Below are 21,681 nucleotides of genomic sequence, written 5' to 3' on the forward strand. Positions count from 1 at the left end.
GTTTCTCTTCATTGCACTGATGAACTGTGTGATCCTTGGTCATTTAAATATTGGAAGTCCCTAACATCCTCACAATGCTCTAGGAGCAATAAAACAACATTTTTAATATTGTCTGTGAGTTAATGACTGGCTATTTATAGTAGAGGGGAGATTAAGACTGAAACTGTTAATCAGGTTAGGAGCTCAGTGACTGAAAGTGCATCAACACACGGAGGGCGGAGGAAGGAGAGGAGTGTCCACTCTTTGGTTATTCCTTGCTCTAAAATGGACTAGGGCTCGTTTTATGTTGTTGTTGTTGCAGTCATTGTGTGTGTGGCTTCCTCCATCCACACACACACACACACACACCCATTGTTGCAGTTGCTGGATGGTACAGCAGCACCAAGCCGTGAGATCAGGGAGGGGACAGTATTTACCCCGAGCAGCTGGACAGCATCAACAAGACGCTTGAAAAGCTGTCACACGTGTACTGTCGTCTGATTGAAAGCCGCCTCTTGCGCTCTCCCTTCGCTTGCTCCTTGATTTCTTCACCGTGGAAAAGGAGGAGATTCTCCTCGCCGCCATTTTTAGGGAACTGCCGACCGAGGACAGAAACTTTGCTAGCAACTGCCAAACGTTAGCAGCTAGCTAGCTGGCCAGTAGCCCGTCTGTTTGTGATTGTAAATGCTTGACAGTCGTTAGCCAGGTCAGCTTATCTCCCGCTGATAGAAAGTATTCTTGATACTGGCCTGGACACATGTCAAAAGCAGTTACTGCTAATGTGAACCATTTAGCTAGACGTGAATCCAGCGTGACCGTCTGTATTGGGGCAAATTGTGCAGTGAGATTGGCGAATTAGCAGTGCTAACTTCTTAGCTAGCGAATTCACTCTTTGATTCCTCCAGACTGCAGTGACTCGTCTGTGATTTAACGGCGGACAGCTGGCTCTGCCGTGTTCACATTGACCGGATTAATCAGCTGCTTGTACCTCACTTCTCAACCTGTGTGGATTCATATTGACCAGGTGAGTTTAGCCTGCTGTTAACTATCGATGAGCAGTTTGTTGTCCAATGCTACATGCTGCATTTGAGCTTGATTTAAACAGAGGTTAGCCAACGAGCTAGCCAGCTAGGTTGGTTGCTATTCGCCAGCTAACCAAAAGTTGCTGTCACAACTTGCACTGGCTGTCGCATCGACAGATTTTATTAGGCTGCCTTGCTGGGCAACTTTAACCATCCCTCGGTAGCGTTTGCACAATCGTGTTTGTTTTAAATGTCATTGGAAAACACCAGCAGATGATGGTAATGCACAGGGAGCAGGGCTAACGAGCTAAATGACTGCTCAACGTTAGGTTTGATGTAGCTAAATAATGGGAGCAGATTGCTTTACCTAAGAAGGGGTTAGCTAGTCATGTTAGCTTGCTAATCCGCTTTATGCAACTATCGTTGCAAGCAGTGCCACTCCCTCGTTTTTTCTGTTTTAGTCCTCTGTGGCCCTTCGTTGGCTGAAACTCGACTTTCTAGGTGTCTGTTTCGGAAGTTTGCTTATCTGCAAGGGACATCATGAGTCACATGCTGCCTGAATAGCTAGCTGTGTAACGGTAGGTGACATTGGCCGATCCCTTCTGTGTCTGTCGCACGTAACGTTGCATGTTGGGCATTGTGTTTACAAGCGGAATGAGTCAAGTCAACCTGACAAATGATTGTTTTCGAGTGTGCCAGCCGTGTGCAAACGACAGCCAGAGCTCTCCATCCATCCATCGGCCGATGAAGGCTGTTTTTTGTGCACTGACGTGAGTCGCATTCCTCAGTTTTGTGTGTTGATATTGCGTAACTCTGGTTATCATTGGGCAGGCTGAACTTGCGCTTGACACACCGGATCATCAACACGAAGGTACAAAGATAACGCAGTGCATTTAGTTAAATCACGCGTAACGTGTTGTGATGGCAAACTTGGAATTAATTTACTCTATTCGTTGCTCTGTGTTGGAGTGATGTGTCCGATGACTAATAAAAACACCTACACATGCCTTATGTTTTATGTGCCTTACGTTCTGGCTCTCTTTGTTAGATAAACACTGCAGTATGTGCAGGACACCTGTCTTTATGCTGTGGTGAAAAGACCATCCATGGTTTAAATGCAACCTGTCAGCTAGAGCTGAAAGGCAGGTACAACTTGTCCTCCTAACTCGCATCAGAGATTTCTGCTAGGCTGACTTTCCCTGTTTCACTATATTCTTTGTAATCTTGTAATCTTTGTCTATATATGCTTGTCAGAACAACAGGATCGAACATCTCCTCTTTTTTCTGTCAAGTACTTGCAGATAGGTGATGATGAGGTACGCGGCTGTTGTTGGGTGAACATCTTGATGCAGGAGAAGCCTTTGAGAAGTTGTGTTTTTGTGTTTGTGTATACATACATGCATGCAACATAATGGATTTAAGTGTCCTCCAGGAGAAATCAGTATAATCAGTGGCACAACAGTACTGCCACTCCATTTAAATCTTTAATTCTAGCCCCTGTTGAGTATACTCATCACAATTTTGTAATGAAATGAAGGAAAATCAGCATCTCCACATTTGTCTCCACATCTCCACACACTTGTGAGATGGTTGTTCACTTCCTACAGTAGAGATTTTCCCAGTGCACAGAAGATGTTGTTTGATGAGGTGAAAGTTGCAGGGATGTAAAGAAACGATCAGATCGGCACTGTGCAACTTCCACCTTGGTCACATGGCACATAGGTACATCATTTTTCATAAGCTTATCCGAATTCAGTCCAGTATCCTTTGAAAAGTCTAGAAGACTGGGACAGTATTATGAGATTTTTTTTAAATTGTATTTCATCCCATTCATGCTTGCAGGGAGCTGATAGGAGCTGAGAATCTCAGCACAACAATACTTGAAAGACAAAACAACTAGTTGCTGATTAAATGTGTTGGCAGCTAATTTGGTAGCAAATTAATTTTATTTAATCATTTGTTTTGTTGACTAATAATTGCACTATTAATATGAACTTTATTATTTATCTAGCTCATTGATTGCTGCCAACTGCTACAGTTAATTTATATTCTGTTGAATTGTTTAACTGGGTAAACTGTGTCTTCAACAGGACATCCTTAGCATCTGCTCAGAATCTTAGATTGAGACTGGCTGCTGAACAGTTGGAAATCAATAGCATAGATGAGTCAGAGTGAAAGCAAGGCAAAAAAGGGACGACAGGCTTCTCTAATTTTAAGGTATTATTAGTGCAGACCTGCCAATTACTGGATACACTTCATCCCAATCAGGGTCAGGATGGAGAAATTCATTCATTTTTGGAGATTGATTTAAGCTTTAAAGAGTCTTATCTGTCTGTGTTTGAATTCCTGTATGACTTGTTGTTAAGGGCACCAAAGAGAAACTGTCTTTTCACCTAGGTGTCTCTTCTTTAGAGCAAACTTGGTTTAGAGATGATGGCTGTGACATTTATCTAGACAGGAAGACCCGCGTGGAGCTTTATAAGAGAAATGGGATGGGTCAAATCCTCTTAGTGTTCGGTCACTCTGCTCCGCTTGTCTGTCACCATCCCCTCTGTAACACCAGAAATCAGGATGTGTTTCTGTTGACATTGTATAGCTAGTGAGCTTTCACTTCCTCCACTCAGTGAAAACCACATTCTGTAAACAATCTGGGATACAGGAGCATGGACAACTCTCCATCTTGGGGAACTGAAAAATAGTTTGTAAGCCATTTGAGCAACAGTGAACATGTAGGTCACAAAATTAGCATTATGTCTGAACAAACAGCTGTGATGTGGCAGTGTTGTTGTTGTTGTTGTTGTGCATTTGGCAGATGATTTAAGTAGGGATGCACCTGACCAATATGGAATCCAATCCCTGCACAGGCGCCTTGGTCCATTATTTGGAGTTGAAGTTTCTCCCTATGTTAGAACACATCTTACACAGACAAAGCACAACTCCAACTCCACATAATGTACCTCCATACAACTGAGCTTTTGACTTGCTTCATGTTGTTGTGAGGCAAGTCTACTGGCATGCTGCATGTGCTGCTGATGCATAATATAGCGTATAAGTGTCACAAACAAATACAATTCAAGCAAATAGATCGGCCCATATGGAATGGAACCATTATCTGATACACAATCTTGCTCTTTAGGCAATATTGGGGTTGATATCCGATATTAATATTGCATTACTGCACCTACTTCGTGCTCATCCTTAATCGTAAATGATATTGTATTACACAGTTGTTATAGATTGTCTATATAGAAAGTGTGAAGGAGCTGTGTTGGATGAATGTCTTAGGCTGGGTTTAAATATGCTTTTCCTGAAATTACTGCAATGTTGTTCCTAGTTTGTGCATCTTTTCCTATGTTTGTTTTAAAAAAAATAATAATAATTTGATAAAGCAGGAGACCGTGTGCCCCATGGTTGCGTCTGTGTTGCTGACCCTGTGCTATAGAGCTAAGAGAGTTTCACTAAGGGGATCAATAAAGTATTTGATTATTATCCCTCTCCATTTCTCTCTCTCTCTCTCTTCCTCTCATTGTAACACCCCTCCACTACTGTGTCCTGCATTAGCTTTGTGTATTGGTTGTCTCTTCATTAGGCTTCTTGTTGATTTTACAGTGCAGAGAAAATCAATTCACATAATACAGCCGGGGAGAATCCATTTTCTCGAGCAGTAAAGCAAAACAACTTTTGGTGCATTTTTTGAACACAGTGTTCTTTGTGATAAGGCGGTGCATGCATGTCTTGCAGTAGAGTCCATCTCTTCCAGATGCAGTCTTGTGACAGTGTTTGGTGCTCTATTTCATGTGTGTGTTTGTGAGAGAGAGAAAGAGATAAATATGCATAAACAGACCAACTTAAGTCTAGTTTGACTCAGTAATTTTGTGTAAATGAATGAATTAAACTCCCACTGTTAACGGCTAATAAAGTGGCCACAAATTATATATTGTTTTACTTTATTATATCTATTTCACTCATTTTTACCACATACTATTTAAATGTCTATTCACTAAAACCATTACAAATGCATATACAGGTCTAATGTTTCATTTCTATCACAGAGAAAGAACAGAACCAACATACTGTGAATGCAGTTGCTTATTAGTGAGTGAGTATGGTAAATTCTCAACATGGCATTTTTGTGACGCTACATATATCTTTGTCTGGATGTACACGCGACTTAAAATGTGCAGAGCGCTCACCTCAGTCCGCTGAGATAGTTTACCAGTGTGACTCATTGAAACAAATAAAAACAAAATATTCATAACTTTAATTAAAAAGAATGAATCATAGCCCTGCTGTAAGGCGGTTAAGAGTTGTTTCAAATAAACATTTCACTTTACCTTTATAATTAGACTGAGGTGTCACAAATGATGAAATAAGTTTTATTAAATTAGTAAATAATAGTTAGTTTTTGTAAAACCGTTGGTGGTTTTTATGGTCTCACCAAGACAGCTATCGGCGTGCACTGAATCAAAGTGAAGAAGCACATTCGCATGTCGGGTGGGAAAAGGGGGTTTCATTTCAGAAGAACATACTGAGAGCTTTGATGCTAGTGTATTAATAACACTGTGTTGTTGCTACTGCTGATTTTAATGCTTAGTCAGTATGTCATGCTGGTTTTGGGGGGGTGAGACAGTCAGTATTGTCTCTTCTAGGAAATGAATCATTTAGAGTGAGGGCGATTTTTACTTTATCAGCTCTGCTTCTCTCACGGAAATGACCAAAACATCATCTCACTTTCTGTTTGCTAATGCACTGAACGGGAGATTTCACTGTTTTCACCGTACATCTTGAATATCATATCTCTAACGCTTGAATTCCTAATGCCACTCAAAAGTGTGTGTTTTTGGATATTTATAGTCTGTTGTGGTAACGCTGTACTGTCACATTTGTGTAGTGGTGTGGTGTGGTGTAGATTATTCTCTGTTGCTGCTTAGAAATGTTGATTTCTTTGTCAGGTCACTACACATATTCAAAATAGCTCCTGATTTATTGCTTCTTTTATTCTTTTTTTTTTTTTTTCTTACATTCACCATTTCTTTTTTCAAATGTTCTCAATCGTATTCAGTGTATTTGTAGCCTAGTAACTGTAAAAGGAAAGCCATGCAAGCCAGGACTTCTCACTTCTTTAACTTTCTGGTATAATTTGATTTTAGTTTCCAACATGGTCTTTACAGAGTGAGGTAATGCTTTGGTTTACGTCTTTGTGCACATTGCCAACTCCACATTCCTACACCTAACTATTCACATTGTTAAATGCTTTTACCTTTCACAAATCTAGTGTCTTGGTGTGAACCTATTGAGCAGCACACAGATTATAATGTAATGTTTTTTAAGTTTGTTCCTGCTTCTACTAAGACATGTGTTGTTCTCGAGGGCTGTGTTTCACTGTTAGCTCTTTCAGCAGGACAAACCTTGTGACATTCAGCCAACTTCATGGTTTTTAGTGCAGCAGACTACCAAGCTGAACCGATAACTATAGCTAGCCTCGGTTCGCAGTGCTGCCAAGCCAAAGATAAGCCCAAAGCAGGAAACGAGTAGTTTACCCATGGAGCGTGTTTGTAATGACATCTGTGCGGTGTTTGGCTTTGCAGTGGGTTGTTGCCAAGTAAGGAGGAGACGTGAACATGGCTTTAAAATGGGTGGGGTATTTTTTTAAGGCTGCATGTTGAGGGCAGTAGTCTTTGATTATTTCTTTCTTAACTAGAGAGGAGTATGTATGTTTGCTTTCTTTTCTTTATGTGTACTCCTGTAAGGCACAAGGATGGAAGTTTTTTTCTAAAATAATATATTGACTGGCCACATTGCAAGGTGCTCTTGACCTTGAACTGCTTAGACTGAGCAGCTTTCAGTCTTAAATGTTCATATAATTAGTATATTATAAGCATTAAGCATATGTGTTAGGTGTGTTTGACCTCAAGGTGTAAGTGTATATTCGGATGATATTTACCTTGAGTTTGTAAAGAAAATTGTTTTATATTGCAATAGTACAATAAATAACCTTTACTGTAGGTCTGAACATAGCAGAAGACTTGATTTAAGTTATGTGGTATGTGATTGAATTTACACATAAACAGCCTATGGAATTTGGCACAGCTTATTTTCCATTGACTGCTAATTGAAAACACTGAAGCTCCTGACTAAAACTTGGTCATGATTATTGCCAAGTAAAGAGAAAACATGAGCCTCTCTCCCCACCATCTCAACAGCACGTTTTTGTGTCATAATATTGGGTAGTAGAATGAAATTTAGTTAACACTATTTGACAAGCAGCAACATGGAAATCTGCCTTCAGATGATTTTTGTTTTTGATTTGGTGCTATATAAATACAATTGAATTGAATCTTGAATCTTTCCTGTGGCACTGACTGCCTTGAAACACCAAAGCAGAATATTTACACAGCTATACTTAATAACCCCCGCTCTATTAAATGTTAGGGGCTTATTTTATTAAACCTTATTAAACCTTTTCCATAAAACGCAAATTAAAAAAAGCCATAGTGTAGTAACAATTAAGGTATTTGGTAATGTTTTAATTTCTAGTCGGTGCAAGGCCTGTATTTACTTCATTTTACTTACTTTACAAAAACAAAATGTTTTTATTTGTTTACTTATTTGCTAAAAAATGCTCTACCTCTGAATGATTTCACTACTGTGACTGTTTTTTTTTTTTTTTTTTAACAATGTCACCACACAGCAAACGCAGACCGGAGCAGTGTCATGTTGTGTTGGCTAATACTGTTAATTTGCATAAAACCTAATATAGCCCCCTCTTCAACTGTTGTTTTAGTGTTTGTACAGTACATTATGAAGCTACTTCTTTAGCCACAAGTACCTCTGATGAATTTCTCTTTTACACATACACAAAAATGTATACTCAGCATAATGAAAACATATGTATAATATTAATCTTGATTTATTAGTCTTTAATTTATTAGCACAATTGATGTATCCAGTTTAGAGTTCACAATAACATCTGACTGCAGGTCCTCTAAATTGATCATCTGATGCAGTTCACCCCTCATTACTGTTGTTCACATTATAGCAGTGGACACAAAATCAATCTTTTAGCTCATAAATTTGCATTGCCTAGTCATTCCACTAGCTTACAGACCTGCAGTAACTGATGAAGCAATTTCAATTGATACACTTATGATGACTCTGCAATTAATAGATTATAGTAGTGTCAGCAAATGGTGTGACCGGTGGCCAGAGTCGCAGTGTTTAAAATACATCAGGAGCTCCAGACCTTTGTGAAGCAATATTGTATGTGTATTGTTTCATTTGTTTTTCCTCATCACTAAACAAAAAAAAAAAAAAACTGTCATATGCAATACATATTGAATTCAATGAAAACCAGGAAGAAGTCATTTTAAAAAAATGTCTAGTTGTGTGTGTGTAATGTTTTTCTCATTAGTATATGAAATTAGATGTCAGTGTAAGTTGTTCTGGAGCCCTGTTGCGTCACCTTTTGCTCATACTTTTGCTCAATGTTTTTTTTTTTTTTTTTCCAGGTTATATAGAACAGCATTTTATTTTTGCCTCCTTTTGTAATGCAGCTATCTTGTGGTTGAATTTGAACAAGAGCAGAGTTTTGATAAAATGGGACAGAGTTGGAGGTTTTGGATTCCACGTTGAGGCGAAATGTCCTCTTCTACTTTCAAAGTATCACATATGACATTTTATCAGCTGAGCAAATAGTCATAGTTCATTCATAGTGTGTAGGATCTGATTTTTATCTTATACTTTCTAACTCATGTTCTTCTTTCTTTGTCTCTGCTTCCGCTCATCTTGTCCATGTAGGGCCCATGTGCTGGTTCCTTAGGCCCATCCATTACTGCAGATGAATCTTCAGCTCCTTTGGCGTAGCTCAGCACCCAGATAGTCCCTTACCCTTTGTGTGGGTGATAAGGGACTACATTAACCAGGATGCCCTCATCTGTAAGGGCAGGGAGTCTGAAGGATCCAGAGGTGGCTGAGCTTTTCTTCAAAGAAGACCCAGAGAAGCTTTTCTCAGACCTTCGAGAGATTGGCCATGGCAGCTTTGGCGCCGTCTACTTTGTATGGCAAATATATCTTCACACTGTCTCACATACAAGACAAGCACACTTGAACTAATCTTTAGACAGAAATTATAGATGGTAGCCTCTAAAATCTAAGCTGAAATCTGCTAGTTCTGAGCTATCTTTGTCCAGTAAATACAGATTCTACATGCTGTTCCTGTCGTTGAATAACACAATAACTTAAGGCTATTTAACTTACCACTTCAGTAAGCAACTGAAACAAATACAGCCTAAATAAATATATCTTCAATAAAGAACATAAATCATTTGTACAAAGTTATTTTTACCAGGCTGTGACGGCTTGTAATAACACCAAGGTGCAGGAGAGTGATATGACTCATTCTAACTTTCAGATCTTGAACAGTGAGTGCAGTGTGGTTAACAAAATGAACAAGAGGTCCTCGAACACATCTGTCATAAGAGAAAATGTACACAAAATTGGATGACCTCTATTTTGTGGTTGAAATGTGTTCTCACAGTATACATTGGGCTTCTCAGGCACGAGATGTGCGCACAAATGAAGTGGTGGCAATCAAGAAGATGTCCTACAGTGGCAAACAGTCTAATGAGGTGAGAAGAGATTGATTGTATTTATATAATGGTTGAATTCACATGAAGTATTCTTGTATGAATCACTCACCGTTTACTTTTTCTTTGCCTGTGGTCAGGGTCATATCACAAGGTCACAGACTTGCTTAACAGTCGTTTCTCGTGGTTTGACCAATGTAGAGAACAAGGATGCTGGCCTTGAGTTAGGCACTAAGCGTCAAGTCAGCAACACTGAAGCAGAGCATTACCACCACAGGGTGGAAAAAGGAAGCCGTCCATTTTGTTGTATAAGTTGCTCACGTTTTTCTTTTTACCTCCAGCTTCAACATTTACAGTGGCAAAAAAATCTTTTTGCAATTAAAATTTTTACTGCATTAATTTGTCATAAATGACCTCAAGAGCACAACAAACACTTAGATAAAGAAGCAACCCTGAGTGACAGCCAAAGATTTGAAGGCATCATTGGAACTGGCTAACATCTGGCTTCATAAGTCTACACTACATAAAACATTGAACTAGCAGGGTGTCTATGGCAGGACACCACAAAGGAAGCTGCTCCTTATTAAAAAGAACATTGCTGCATGCCTGAAGTTTGCCAAAGAGCACATTGACACTCTACAGCGATCTATTTGGAAAGAACATACAGCACTACATCTGGCATAAAAGGCTGACTGCATATCATCATGAAAACATCATCCCAATTTCAAAGTATGGGGGGGAAAATATCATGATTTGGGCCTGCATTGCTGAATCAGGGTCTGGCCAGCTTGCAGTGATTGAGGGGAAGATAAATTCCCATGTGTATAAAAAAACTCTTCAGCATAATATGAGAATGTCTGTACGTCAGCTGACACTGTAGAAGAAATCTAAAATCAGTGAGTGAACTACTTTGCCAAGTGTTTAACCCTCATCTAGTTTTCATTAACGTAGAGCAGGAGTAGGCTAAGATCAGATATAGAGTGATTTTATCTGCAGCTACAAATTGCGTCCCTCCTTCCCTGCTCTCAGCCGTGTGTGTCTCTGTGGACAGAAGCGATAGACATCACAGAACGGAAATATAGGGTTTTGTCAGGATTGTCTGATGGGAAAAGGAGGAAAACATTACTTAAAACAAAAAGTCAACGTTAATCACATAAAAAAATTGTCTTCATTTGTTGATATTCAACAAAAATATTAAAATCATTGAACCCTCTAGTCTACAACTCTTGTCTACTTACTTTCTCGGTTGTCGTCCGAGGTACAGTCCACTCTGTTCATGATTTCAGATTAGCTTTAATCAGATTACACATAATCTGTGAAAAGAACCACCTTACCCCTGTTTGCACTGAAAGACAATCTTCTGCACACACACACTCGTTCACAGTCACCTCTAGTACATAGAACCTGCATCTTGTTCCAACAGAAATGGCAGGACATAATAAAGGAGGTGAAGTTTCTCCAGAGGATTCGACACCCCAACAGTATAGAATACAAAGGTTGTTACCTCCGTGAGCACACAGCATGGGTATGTAATTGGAAGGATATCCGATTTCACAATATGTATGAGTGTGTTAATTACATGCATAGTTATTCTTGACTTTGTCTTGTTTTTAAGCTGGTGATGGAGTATTGTCTCGGCTCTGCTTCTGATCTGTTAGAGGGTGAGTAGGCATTTTATTGTTTCCTTTGTAGGAGATGTAGGGCCAGCTTTCTGAGTGCAGCACTGTTTTATCATCTGATTTTGATCTCTTCCTTCCTTCAGTTCATAAAAAACCTCTACAAGAAGTAGAGATTGCTGCCATTACTCATGGTGCTCTACAGGGGCTGGCCTACCTTCATTCCCACAATATGATCCACAGGTGAGGGATTTTTATTTTATTATTTCTTTCATGACCTACTGTTGTTTTTTGCCGCATATCTCCCTGTTCTCTCTCACACAAATGCTTTTCTGTCTCTCAGGGATGTAAAGGCAGGTAACATCCTGCTGACTGAACCTGGGCAGGTCAAACTTGCAGATTTTGGCTCCGCCTCCATTGCCTCGCCTGCCAACTCCTTTGTGGGAACGCCATATTGGTTAGTGAAAACTGAAAGAAATCAAAGCATTTTTCGTGTAGGTGTTAAATTTTGAACTGACCAAAGTATCGTTATGACTTTATGAACAGTCTCTAAATGAGCATCTGCTCAAAGAAGCAGTGATTCATTAAAATGGATTTGACTGTAAAAAGTATTCATATCCATATCGAATTAAAGAGCTACCTGCTGATGTATTAAAATATTTTGCTGCTGTATTTCTTGGTACTTGGGATTGAGACAGTATGTTTAGAAGGAGATGTCGTTTATTCTGTGGAGAAACTACTGAGAAGAATTATATTTTAGTCAGGATATTTATAGTTAAGCAAACACACTGTTTTCCTCTTTTTACATTTATAAAAAAACATGAGTGTGACTAAGTTAACTTCCCTATGTCTCTGTTACTTCTTCCATTTTATTTTTCTCTCGTACTTTGTTCAGGATGGCCCCTGAGGTGATTCTAGCTATGGATGAAGGCCAGTATGATGGGAAGGTGGATGTCTGGTCCTTAGGGATCACCTGTATAGAATTAGGTAGGTGTGTGTGTGGGTGTTTGGTGCCGTTTTGTTTTTTTATTGTAGTTAAATCATAATATATTCATACATTTGCATCTCTAATTATATTACATGCTGGTATATGAATAAACCTGTGTTTTAACATGAAGGAAAAACACACTGACTGTTTTCTGTTCCAGCGGAGAGGAAGCCTCCCTTGTTTAACATGAATGCAATGAGTGCCTTATACCACATAGCGCAGAATGAGAGCCCCACACTGCAGTCGAGTGATTGGTGAGACACCTCACACACATTACTGCAGATAGTCATGGTAGTAAGACCAAGCTTCGGAAGTTATCGTAGAAACCTTATTTTTTTAAAGGCTGTATGTGTGTGTCTGTTTTGTTTTGACCCCCTATCTTGGTATCTTTGCAGGTCAGATTACTTTAGAAACTTTATTGATTCTTGCCTTCAGAAAATCCCCCAGGACAGACCACACTCTGATGACATGCTGGGTGTAAGTTCATATATACATACACACACACACACACACACACACACACACACTGTATGTTACTGCACAGAAATGGAGCAGGGTTAGTGGGTTAAGATGGGAGATTGAAACCTGATGTTGCTCTCTACTGTGTTCCCCATAAGCTTCTATTTTGAGTCACTAATCCCCAACTTCCAGATTCACACACGCATTCAACATAGACACACACGCGCACACACAGCTTGCTTTTGTAGAAAGAGCACAGATGTAATTACTGTGGATATGTGACTTATGCCTCCATTGTTAAGTAACTGAGCAGCTGTCACTTAGTCCACTAATGGACTCACTGTTGCTAATGGAAGTTGTCCATGGGGTGTGTGAGCTCAACATACTGCATCTTTTATTTTTAAATGTTCCAAAACTGTACTTACTTAAACATAATACATTTTACAATGTTGTTTTTAAGTTGCTGTCAGTGAGATCTAGCCTAGCTTTTACTTTTAGCAGAGAATGTGATGAATAACACAATGAAAAAGAAAAGAAATGACCCTCTTTGTTACTCTTGAGTTTTGTTTTGGTATTTTTGTCAGTTACTTAATATCTACATGGTTGCACACAGAGATCTCCATTCATCAATTACTGGCCCAAATATACCCCAAAACAGACGGCAGACATGAATGCACTTCTGTTTACATAGTGCTAAATTAGACTATACAAAGTTAACTCTTATAGGTAGAGAAATGTGATCTGTGGTTGTGTGTCCCAAACCATCAATGGGCAGCAGAGATTAAAAGCAAACAAGCGTAAACACAGTAAGTAGGAGTATTGTAATGTAACTGGCCAGTCTTTATGCATTTAAAGTGCAAAACCATCTACTGGCTAATTAAATCCAGATCTTTGTTCTGTCACTGTCTTTTCCTTCCTGTCACCTCCCTTCCAGCATGCATTTTTGCAGCGTGACCGTCCAGATTCCGTGCTGATGGATCTTATTCAGAGAACCAAGGATGCAGTACGAGAGCTAGACAACCTGCAGTATCGCAAGATGAAGAAGATCCTCCTTCAGGAGGCCCACAATGGACCCACAGCAGAACCCCAGGATGGAGACGAGGTGTGTGTGAATGTTTGTATGTTTAAAATCAAACAAAGGAGGTAACCATCCTGTAAGATTTGTCTGGGGCTTTTTGAAGTTCACAAATATATTTTAATATATTCGTGCAGATAAAATAACCAAGCATGCTTTGGTTTGTATGCATGTCTGTCTGTGCCCCTCTATGTGTTCTGGTCTTTCTCCTGTTCCCTCTCTGGCTCTTTCCCTCTCCCTTGCCATCTTTCTATCTCCACTCCCTGCTCTTTCTCTGTCTCCAGGAGCTGGAGCCAGGCGGAGGTCGGACAGGAACTGTGAACAGTGTCGGCAGTAATCAGTCCATTCCCAGCATGTCCATCAGTGCCAGCTCTCAGAGCAGCTCTGTCAACAGTCTGAATGAAGCAGCCCAGGACAGCCGCAGTGAACTGGACCTGATGGAAGGAGACCACACAGTCATGTCCAATAGCTCTGTCATACACCTCAAACCGGTGGGTAAAGCAGACACTCGACTGTCTATTAGAGGATGTAGGATAATTTTCAGTAACTACTACTAATACTATGTGAGCTTAAGCGAAGTACTATTTAACTAGCAATATTCTTGGATCTATGGATTCTATGCTTTGTCCAACTAACTGAATTCTGTAGGATGTTTCAAGTCAGTGAGGAGTTTTCTTACAGCTGACACGTGGATTCAGAGTTGGCACTCTATTGCTGTAATGTTTCTGTAATTCTTTGAAGGGTTGTTTTCTTATTCTCTTCTGTTTTTCTTACTCTCTTCCAAAAGATTATTGTGATCACGTGTGTGTATTGGTAATAATAATAATAACAAAATCACATGTTAGTGTTGCTGCCTTTCGTCCTTAGGAAGAAGAGGAGAGTTTGTCTGCAGAGCAGGCAGCCACTAGTCAACCCTCTGAACCCCAGACAACTCCAGCTCAGGCCCCAAGGAAGCACTACCGCAACAGAGAGCACTTTGCTACCATACGCACAGCATCACTTGTAAGGACACACTTACTCCTCAGTACATCTCACCTATCTATCTCAATCAATACTTTTATTTTTATTTATTGGTAGCTGTAAGAGAAGGAAAGATACATATTTACAGCTTTGTTTGTGCTCTACATTTAACTTTTTACACTCTTTCAACATTGTAATTGTACTGACACACTTTCTACTTTCTACAAACACAACAGCAAATTTTTACTCTTTGTCATACTTTCCCAATTATTTAAGTCAGAATGGACTGTGCTGATTTTTTTGTGTGTCCACATCTTGCAGGTGACCCGAGAGATGCAAGAACATGAGCAGGACTCTGAGCTGAGGGAACAAATGTCAGGATACAAACGCATGAGACGGCAACATCAGAAGCACCTGATGGCCTTGGAGAACAAGCTGAAAGGGGAAATGGATGAGCATAGGCTGAGGCTGGACAAAGAACTAGAGAGCCAGAGAAACAATTTCACCCAAGAGATGGAGAAGCTGCTCAAAAAACACCAGGCAGCACTGGAGAAAGATGTATGTGGACAAACACTTGAAGTCGAAGTATCTTTCTTTCAAGTTCCTTTTGTTTCATACTTGGTTTTTCTTGTTTGGTCTAGTTGAAGACGTTTGCTAATGATGAGAAGAAGTTCCAGCAGCACATCCAGGTGCAGCAGAAAAAGGAGCTCAGCAGCTTCCTGGAGTCACAGAAGCGGGAGTATAAATTGCGCAAAGAGCAGCTCAAAGAGGTAATACAGCTGAACCAGACATGTCTTCAGCAAAACCTCTGTTACTCATGTGCAGGATGTGTTATTTTCAGCCAAAAACAAACTAAACTAAATGGAGTACATGCTTATGTGGCACAGGATATATTGATTAAAAAGGTTGAAAAGCAAAGTGAAAATTGCTCTCCTATATAATGTACTTTGTCATCCATTAAAGCCACAATTACTCTTATCATTGACATTTCTACTATGATCTTTAATCTAATTTTACATCCTTAAATACAGGATTTCAGTCCACCTCCCTCATGGTGACTGTGAGATCCATAAAGCACAGTAACGACAGTACTCTGACACACTGAAATAAAATATTGTACACCTGTGTGACAGGAACTGAGCGAGAACCAGTCAACTCCAAAGAAGGAGAAGCAGGAGTGGCTGTCCAAGCAGAAGGAGAACATCCAGCACTTTCAGGTGAGGACTTCTCACACAATGCAGACACAAGACAAAGTGTTGATTGTACACTCCAGACAATAGATTTCCTTTACAGCCAGTAGAATTCTCTCTTATCCAAGTAGTAATCAGTTTTAATCCTACTTATCTTACCTGTGTCCTAAAATGTTTTGTTGAGTGTATGAATGTCTCAACTTCAGTAGTATTGAAGTGTGAAATATTAATTTAATATTAATCTGTTATTTTCCAGGCGGAGGAGGAGGCCAACCTGCTGAGGAGACAGAGGCAATACCTAGAGCTGGAGTGTAGGCGGTTCAAACGCAGGATTCTCATTGCCAGACACAATGTGGAGCAGGATCTGGCCAGGGAGGTAATAGACACAAAGAGCCAGCCTCCACCATCATGTCTCTCTTTAGGCTTCCGTTTATTTTTTTGAATCCTTTCACTCCACACTTCCTCCTTTTTCTCAGGAGCTGAACAAACGGCAGACACAGAAGGACCTGGAGCATGCCATGCTGCTCAGGCATCACGAGTCGATGCAGGAGCTGGAGTTCAGGCACCTGGGGACGATCCAGAAGGCACGAGCAGAGCTGATCCGGACCCAGCACCAGACAGAGCTCACCAACCAGCTAGAATACAACAAAAGGAGGGAGAGGGAGTTGAGGCGCAAGCATGTCATGGAGGTCCGGCAGCAGCCCAAGAGCCTCAAGGTATGTTGACCGATGGAGAAGTGTTTGTAGTTGTCTTTCTCAGTATCCAGTCATTAAGCTCATCGTTCTTAATGCTCTTTGTTGTTTTGTTCAGTCTAAGGAGCTTCAGATTAAGAAGCAGTTCCAGGAGACTTGTAAAACTCAGACCAGGCAATACAAGGCCCTCAGGAACCATCTGCTAGAGACCACGCCTAAGTCTGACCACAAGGCCATGCTCAAGAGGCTCAAGGAAGAACAGACCAGGAAGCTGGCCATCCTGGCTGAGCAGTACGACCACTCCATCAATGAGATGCTCTCCACGCAGGCTGTGAGTACCTGAAGAGAAGCTCTAAATGTGGATGCCCTCATTTAGTTCAGTTCAGTTCACTTTTACTTAAGTTTGTTACTTTCTGTGTTTGAACAAGAGCCAACACAGAAAGTGACACGTTGCCAATTGAATCGTTAACTCAGATGGAATTATTGAGTCAATTGAATGATTTATTCTGTATTTAGCTCTTACTAAGAGCTTTTAAAAAATGACACATCTTCCTAACATTAGTACAATAACAGTGATTGCATTGAAATACTTTTCAATGCAATCACTGTGCACTGTTTCAATACTTTTCTCTTTTACTTGTTTTCCCTTAGCTGCGGCTGGATGAAGCACAAGAGGGAGAGTGTCAGGTTCTAAGGATGCAACTGCAGCAGGAGCTAGAGCTGCTCAATGCGTATCAGAGCAAGATCAAGATGCAAACAGATGCTCAGCATGACAAGGAGAGGAGGGAGCTGGAGCAGAGGGTCTCTCTGCGGAGAGCTCTGCTGGAGCAGAAAGTAAGAGAAAGATGTTTATTTGGAGTGGTAGTAAAAGCAGACTGCAAAGTTGTGAATGAATGTTGGTTGTAGCCCTGAAGGATTGGCTGCCTCTGCACTAGAAACAACTTAAAACTTGCCTCCTTTTAAAGTGTATTTAATTTTTTATGTTGAATTCATCTGTTTAATGTGTTTATCTTCCCAGATTGAGGAGGAAATGCTCGCCCTGCAGAACGAGCGCTTGGAGCGAATCCGCTCACTGCTGGAGCGCCAGGCCAGAGAGATTGAGGCTTTTGACTCAGAGTCCATGCGGCTGGGCTTCAGCAACATGGTGCTCACTAATCTTGCTCCCGATTCCCAGGGAGGCTGGGGGGGAGGCAGTGGTGGAGGCCAGGGGGCTCAGGGAGGAGGCCACTGGCCTGCAGTAGGTGGAGGAGGCAGCCACCATAGTTATCACCACCAGGGGGGCTCCAGCTCACAGCAGCCCTGGGGTCACCCCATGTTGGCTGGGGGCCCGCCACCCTGGAGCCTCCACCACCCTGGAGGAGGGAGTCAGAGGGGGAGTGGGGGAGGCATGGGAGGGGTGAGAAATAGCCCACAGGCTATGAGGAGGACGTCATCGGGGGGGAGGAGTGAACAGGGCATGAGCAGGAGCGCCAGCATCACCTCTCAGATCTCCAATGGATCCCACTTGTCATACACCTAGAACACTCACAAACACAATTATTGTCTTAAATTTCTGTGCACCGAGGTAACGCCACACAAACGCGCACCATGCATGCACCACACACGCTTCACATGCATACACACTGCGCAGTACCAGGACTGGGTTTGTCCAGCCCATCTCCCATCACCACTGCTCTCTCTTTTATCAGTGTACTGCTGGCAGCGGCCTGTGGAAACCCAAAAGTCTTGAGAATTCAAGATACGATGAAGGTCGTATAGTGCAGCGCAGTCACGTCACTTTTACTGTAACTTACAGTGCTGTTTTATGTTTCTATTTGCCATCTTAGTGTCTGTTGCCATAGACTCCAGATGGAAGATTATTATTATCCACCATGAAGTTTATTGTCAGGTTTGTTTGTTTACAGTTTTGTACATAGGTGGATTAAATCTGTTGTGTTAAGATGTTAAAAATGATTCAATATTTGTTCCTTTGCAAATTCCTAAACCACTCAGCATTTAGCAGACATTTTACTGGATGGAGTTTTTTTGTGTTTATTTGCACTTGCAGTCAAGCGAGAAGGTAACGGGTAATGTAGGGGTGACTGGTAATTGACGACGTCGAACAGACCTGGTTAAAGAAAACTGAAAGAGAACGAGGGTTGTTGTAAGTGACTACCAGTGGGTTTTTCTGACTTTATAGTGGTAGTACAGGGACAGATGTTATATAGCCATAAGAATGTAATTCACACTTTGATTCTAACTTAACTGGATCTTAAGCTTGACTGAAATATAGTGAAGTCAGCTGGTGCAGTGATTCTTATTGAAATGAAAAACCACGTACTCTCAGTCCTCAGTGCCACACAGTTAGGAGTTATTGTGTTCTGTGGGCAGCGCTGCAGCAATGCCAAAGTTAAGGGTGCAGAGTCAGATGTATCATAACCATTCATGCCAATATATTACGTATTTAAAGAGATTGTGCCACATAGAAGTGACAGTTCAGTTAATGCTGTATGGCCTAATAGATGTGTTCAGTCTTATCGGTTGAACATGCACGCTCTTGGGTTTCCACAGGACTCTGCCTTCACTCACACCTACTCGGTGGACTGCCAGTCTGAGAGATGCTGCAGCCCACGTGATGGGGATGAGTTTTCAGAAGCACCAAACCTCTACTTGAATAGCATCAAAGCTGGTGTAAATTCTTCAGTTGTTCGCAGTCATTTGCTGGACTAATTTGGCTCTGACCTGGCGATGCGCTACGCACTTAAAAACGTCTGACAAATTGAACCACGCCTGATGGCCTACCTCAAGAACACTCAAGTTGAGCTTCACCTCAGGGTGTTGTGACTAGATGGTGACTTGCACTGTGGCACAGGCCTTCACCCACACTCAATGTTAATCATACATTTACACACACACACACACTCATACAAACAGTAGCTATGGATCCCCCCCCAGTCAAACAATATAAGCCTTTGCACACTTGGCCAATGAATAAATGCATGTACAGGGTAAAATGTGATGAAAGTGGGATTGGGACATTTGTAATTTTGAGAAAATAGCGCCCTAGGCAGTTCTTAGCTGAGTTGACTGTAAATAAACAAACACTAAGCAGCAAGCAGGTAAATGAAAAAACTGGGGCCCCCTCTGCGTGCCAGTGTTCACTAGAGTTGTCTAAAATGTCTGTGTGCTGTTTTGGCTCGAAAAAAAAAGAAAAACAAACGAACAAAAAAAAAAAAACCCTTAAAGTGTTAGTATTCAAATGAGCATACACTGAGTGTGAGGAGGAGCTTCACTAGCCTCCTGCTAGTTGGTGAGGGCTGAATGTCTCAGTGGATGGATGGGTGGTGATGCTGTGATCTCTGCTGCCATGCCCCTGCAACCTTCCCCAGTCTGACACCCCGCTCTTTCTCACCCCTGGTGATCCTGATGTCACATTGGCACCACCGGCCTCCCTGTTTCCCTCCACTTCCATTTCCTTCCCTCCTGAGCCTGGTATGGTCTTCAGCCCCTCCCTAAGCTATTTGAGAAGAGCTCAACAAGTGAAAGAAGAAAATATATAATATATATGTAGTATTATATAAATCTATTAAAAAAAAGAAAAGAAGGATTATAGAGATTAAAGGTGGAAGTCTTATTGTGAAATGCAGAGATTGCATTATCTGATTTTCAGAAGTGGAATGTACAGTAAACATGTTAATATTGTATATTTTGAATTTGAAAATCTAAATCTAATTGACAAATCAAAGGCAAATTCAGTTGTGATGCGGACACAGTGATGTGGTTTTAGACCAGTGGTGTTCAGATGTTTTCCAGCCGCTGGGTTTTCACCGTCTTACTTGCAGCTGCAGGTTCTCAGACTTGTTACAGATATTCTGTTGTGAATGGTAACAACACAACTCTAGGTCAGATTGCCTCGAGTAAATGGCAACCTTCTGTTTTATGCTGAATGATTTTTGCACATAATCTGAAATCTAGTTAGGTGTAGCCTTTGCCTTAGCATTGGCTATATTTTACTGAAGTTAGGATTCCTTATACTGAAAGCTCAACCTGTTTCATGGTTTTAGAGTCACAGGTCTAATGTCAAGACTATAATAGCATAGAAAAAAACATCTCTAAAATCTGAATGCTAATATATTTGGCTTCTTAAATCATATTTGGTGCTCGGACACAACCTGAAACTGTTTCCAAATTGTTGCACAAGACAGTGACAGTATCTGCTGTTTGATATCCACAAAGGGTTACTTTGAGATTTGATGGGGTCCACTAAGGATATTTGAGTTTTTGTTTTCTGATTTATGAAACGTGCACCCTCGTTCTTTCTGTTTTTATACATAAAGCATTTTCACATTGCGCTTAAATATTTGCCTTTTTTTAAGTCTTGCCATCCTGCACTCTGAAGCTGTAATCCTGTTGTTTTTCTCAGCTCAGTGCTGAAAAAAATTTTATGTGGTGGTCCACACATCTCTTCTCAGTCAGTACGCCATTTTATCCAGCATCTTTTATCAGCCCTGTAGCGTTTTGTTTCCCTTCATGGCAGAAATGGTCATTTTATTTTCCAGATGTGTTTGCAGAGGGCCAAACTAGTGGCAGATGTTTAGATTTCCTCTTATGTTTACTATAACTCCCAGGTGTTTTTTGATGCAGTCGGGACAGAGTCTAGCTTTAGACCTTGGTCACTCTGAACTGGATCAGTTGCACTGATTGCACAAGTGATTGACCACATTAAAGAGTCTACTGTGATACCCCTCGGTGCGCTGAGGGTCGGCTGTCATTGGCTGAGAGTAGGCGGGAGGCAGGGTTACGTCTCTGTACAGTCTGTTTATCAGTATTCCTTTTATCTCTTTTGTCATTCGGTGGATTTTGCTGTTTTATTCTCCCTGGTCCAGAGACCTGTATTAAATTGTATAGCTCGTGCAAGAAGTTGAATGTCACATAGCAGATGAGAGAAGCTATTCTTACAGACGACAAGTGATTTAAAATGTATAAAAGAAATTCAGAAACAAAGTTTAGGGGATAAATGTAATATTTTGTTTGTAATTACTATTTTTTGTTGGAAGAGGGCTACTGGATAAAGAATCATCTGTAATAAAGTAATTTTAATATTTCTTTGTCCCATTGTGTTTTGTGTGTAAAGAG

General features: G+C 40.8%; 1 protein-coding gene across 2 annotated transcripts; it reads left to right on the forward strand.

Moving 5' to 3' along the window:
- The first annotated feature begins 333 nt into the window (after nucleotides 1-333).
- Nucleotides 334-21,650, forward strand: taok1b (TAO kinase 1b). Of its 2 annotated transcripts, none has more exons than XM_026370896.1 (21): nucleotides 334-1,003; nucleotides 8,799-9,056; nucleotides 9,557-9,628; nucleotides 11,010-11,111; nucleotides 11,202-11,247; nucleotides 11,349-11,445; nucleotides 11,546-11,659; nucleotides 12,098-12,189; nucleotides 12,351-12,444; nucleotides 12,586-12,667; nucleotides 13,584-13,751; nucleotides 14,009-14,215; nucleotides 14,592-14,726; nucleotides 15,006-15,242; nucleotides 15,326-15,454; nucleotides 15,818-15,901; nucleotides 16,131-16,250; nucleotides 16,351-16,590; nucleotides 16,685-16,897; nucleotides 17,218-17,400; nucleotides 17,585-21,650. In XM_026370896.1, exons 2-21 carry the CDS (start codon nucleotides 8,925-8,927, stop codon nucleotides 18,083-18,085), a joined length of 3,048 nt encoding a protein of 1,015 aa, XP_026226681.1. In that variant the 5' UTR covers nucleotides 334-1,003; nucleotides 8,799-8,924; the 3' UTR covers nucleotides 18,086-21,650. The 2 variants fall into 2 exon arrangements, with proteins under 2 accessions (XP_026226681.1, XP_026226682.1); XM_026370897.1 differs by lacking the exon at nucleotides 334-1,003 and adding an exon at nucleotides 1,463-1,579.
- Nucleotides 21,651-21,681: the final 31 nt, after the last annotated feature.

Source organism: Anabas testudineus, chromosome 14, assembly GCF_900324465.2.
Source record: "Anabas testudineus chromosome 14, fAnaTes1.2, whole genome shotgun sequence".
NCBI classification, from domain to species: domain Eukaryota; kingdom Metazoa; phylum Chordata; class Actinopteri; order Anabantiformes; family Anabantidae; genus Anabas; species Anabas testudineus.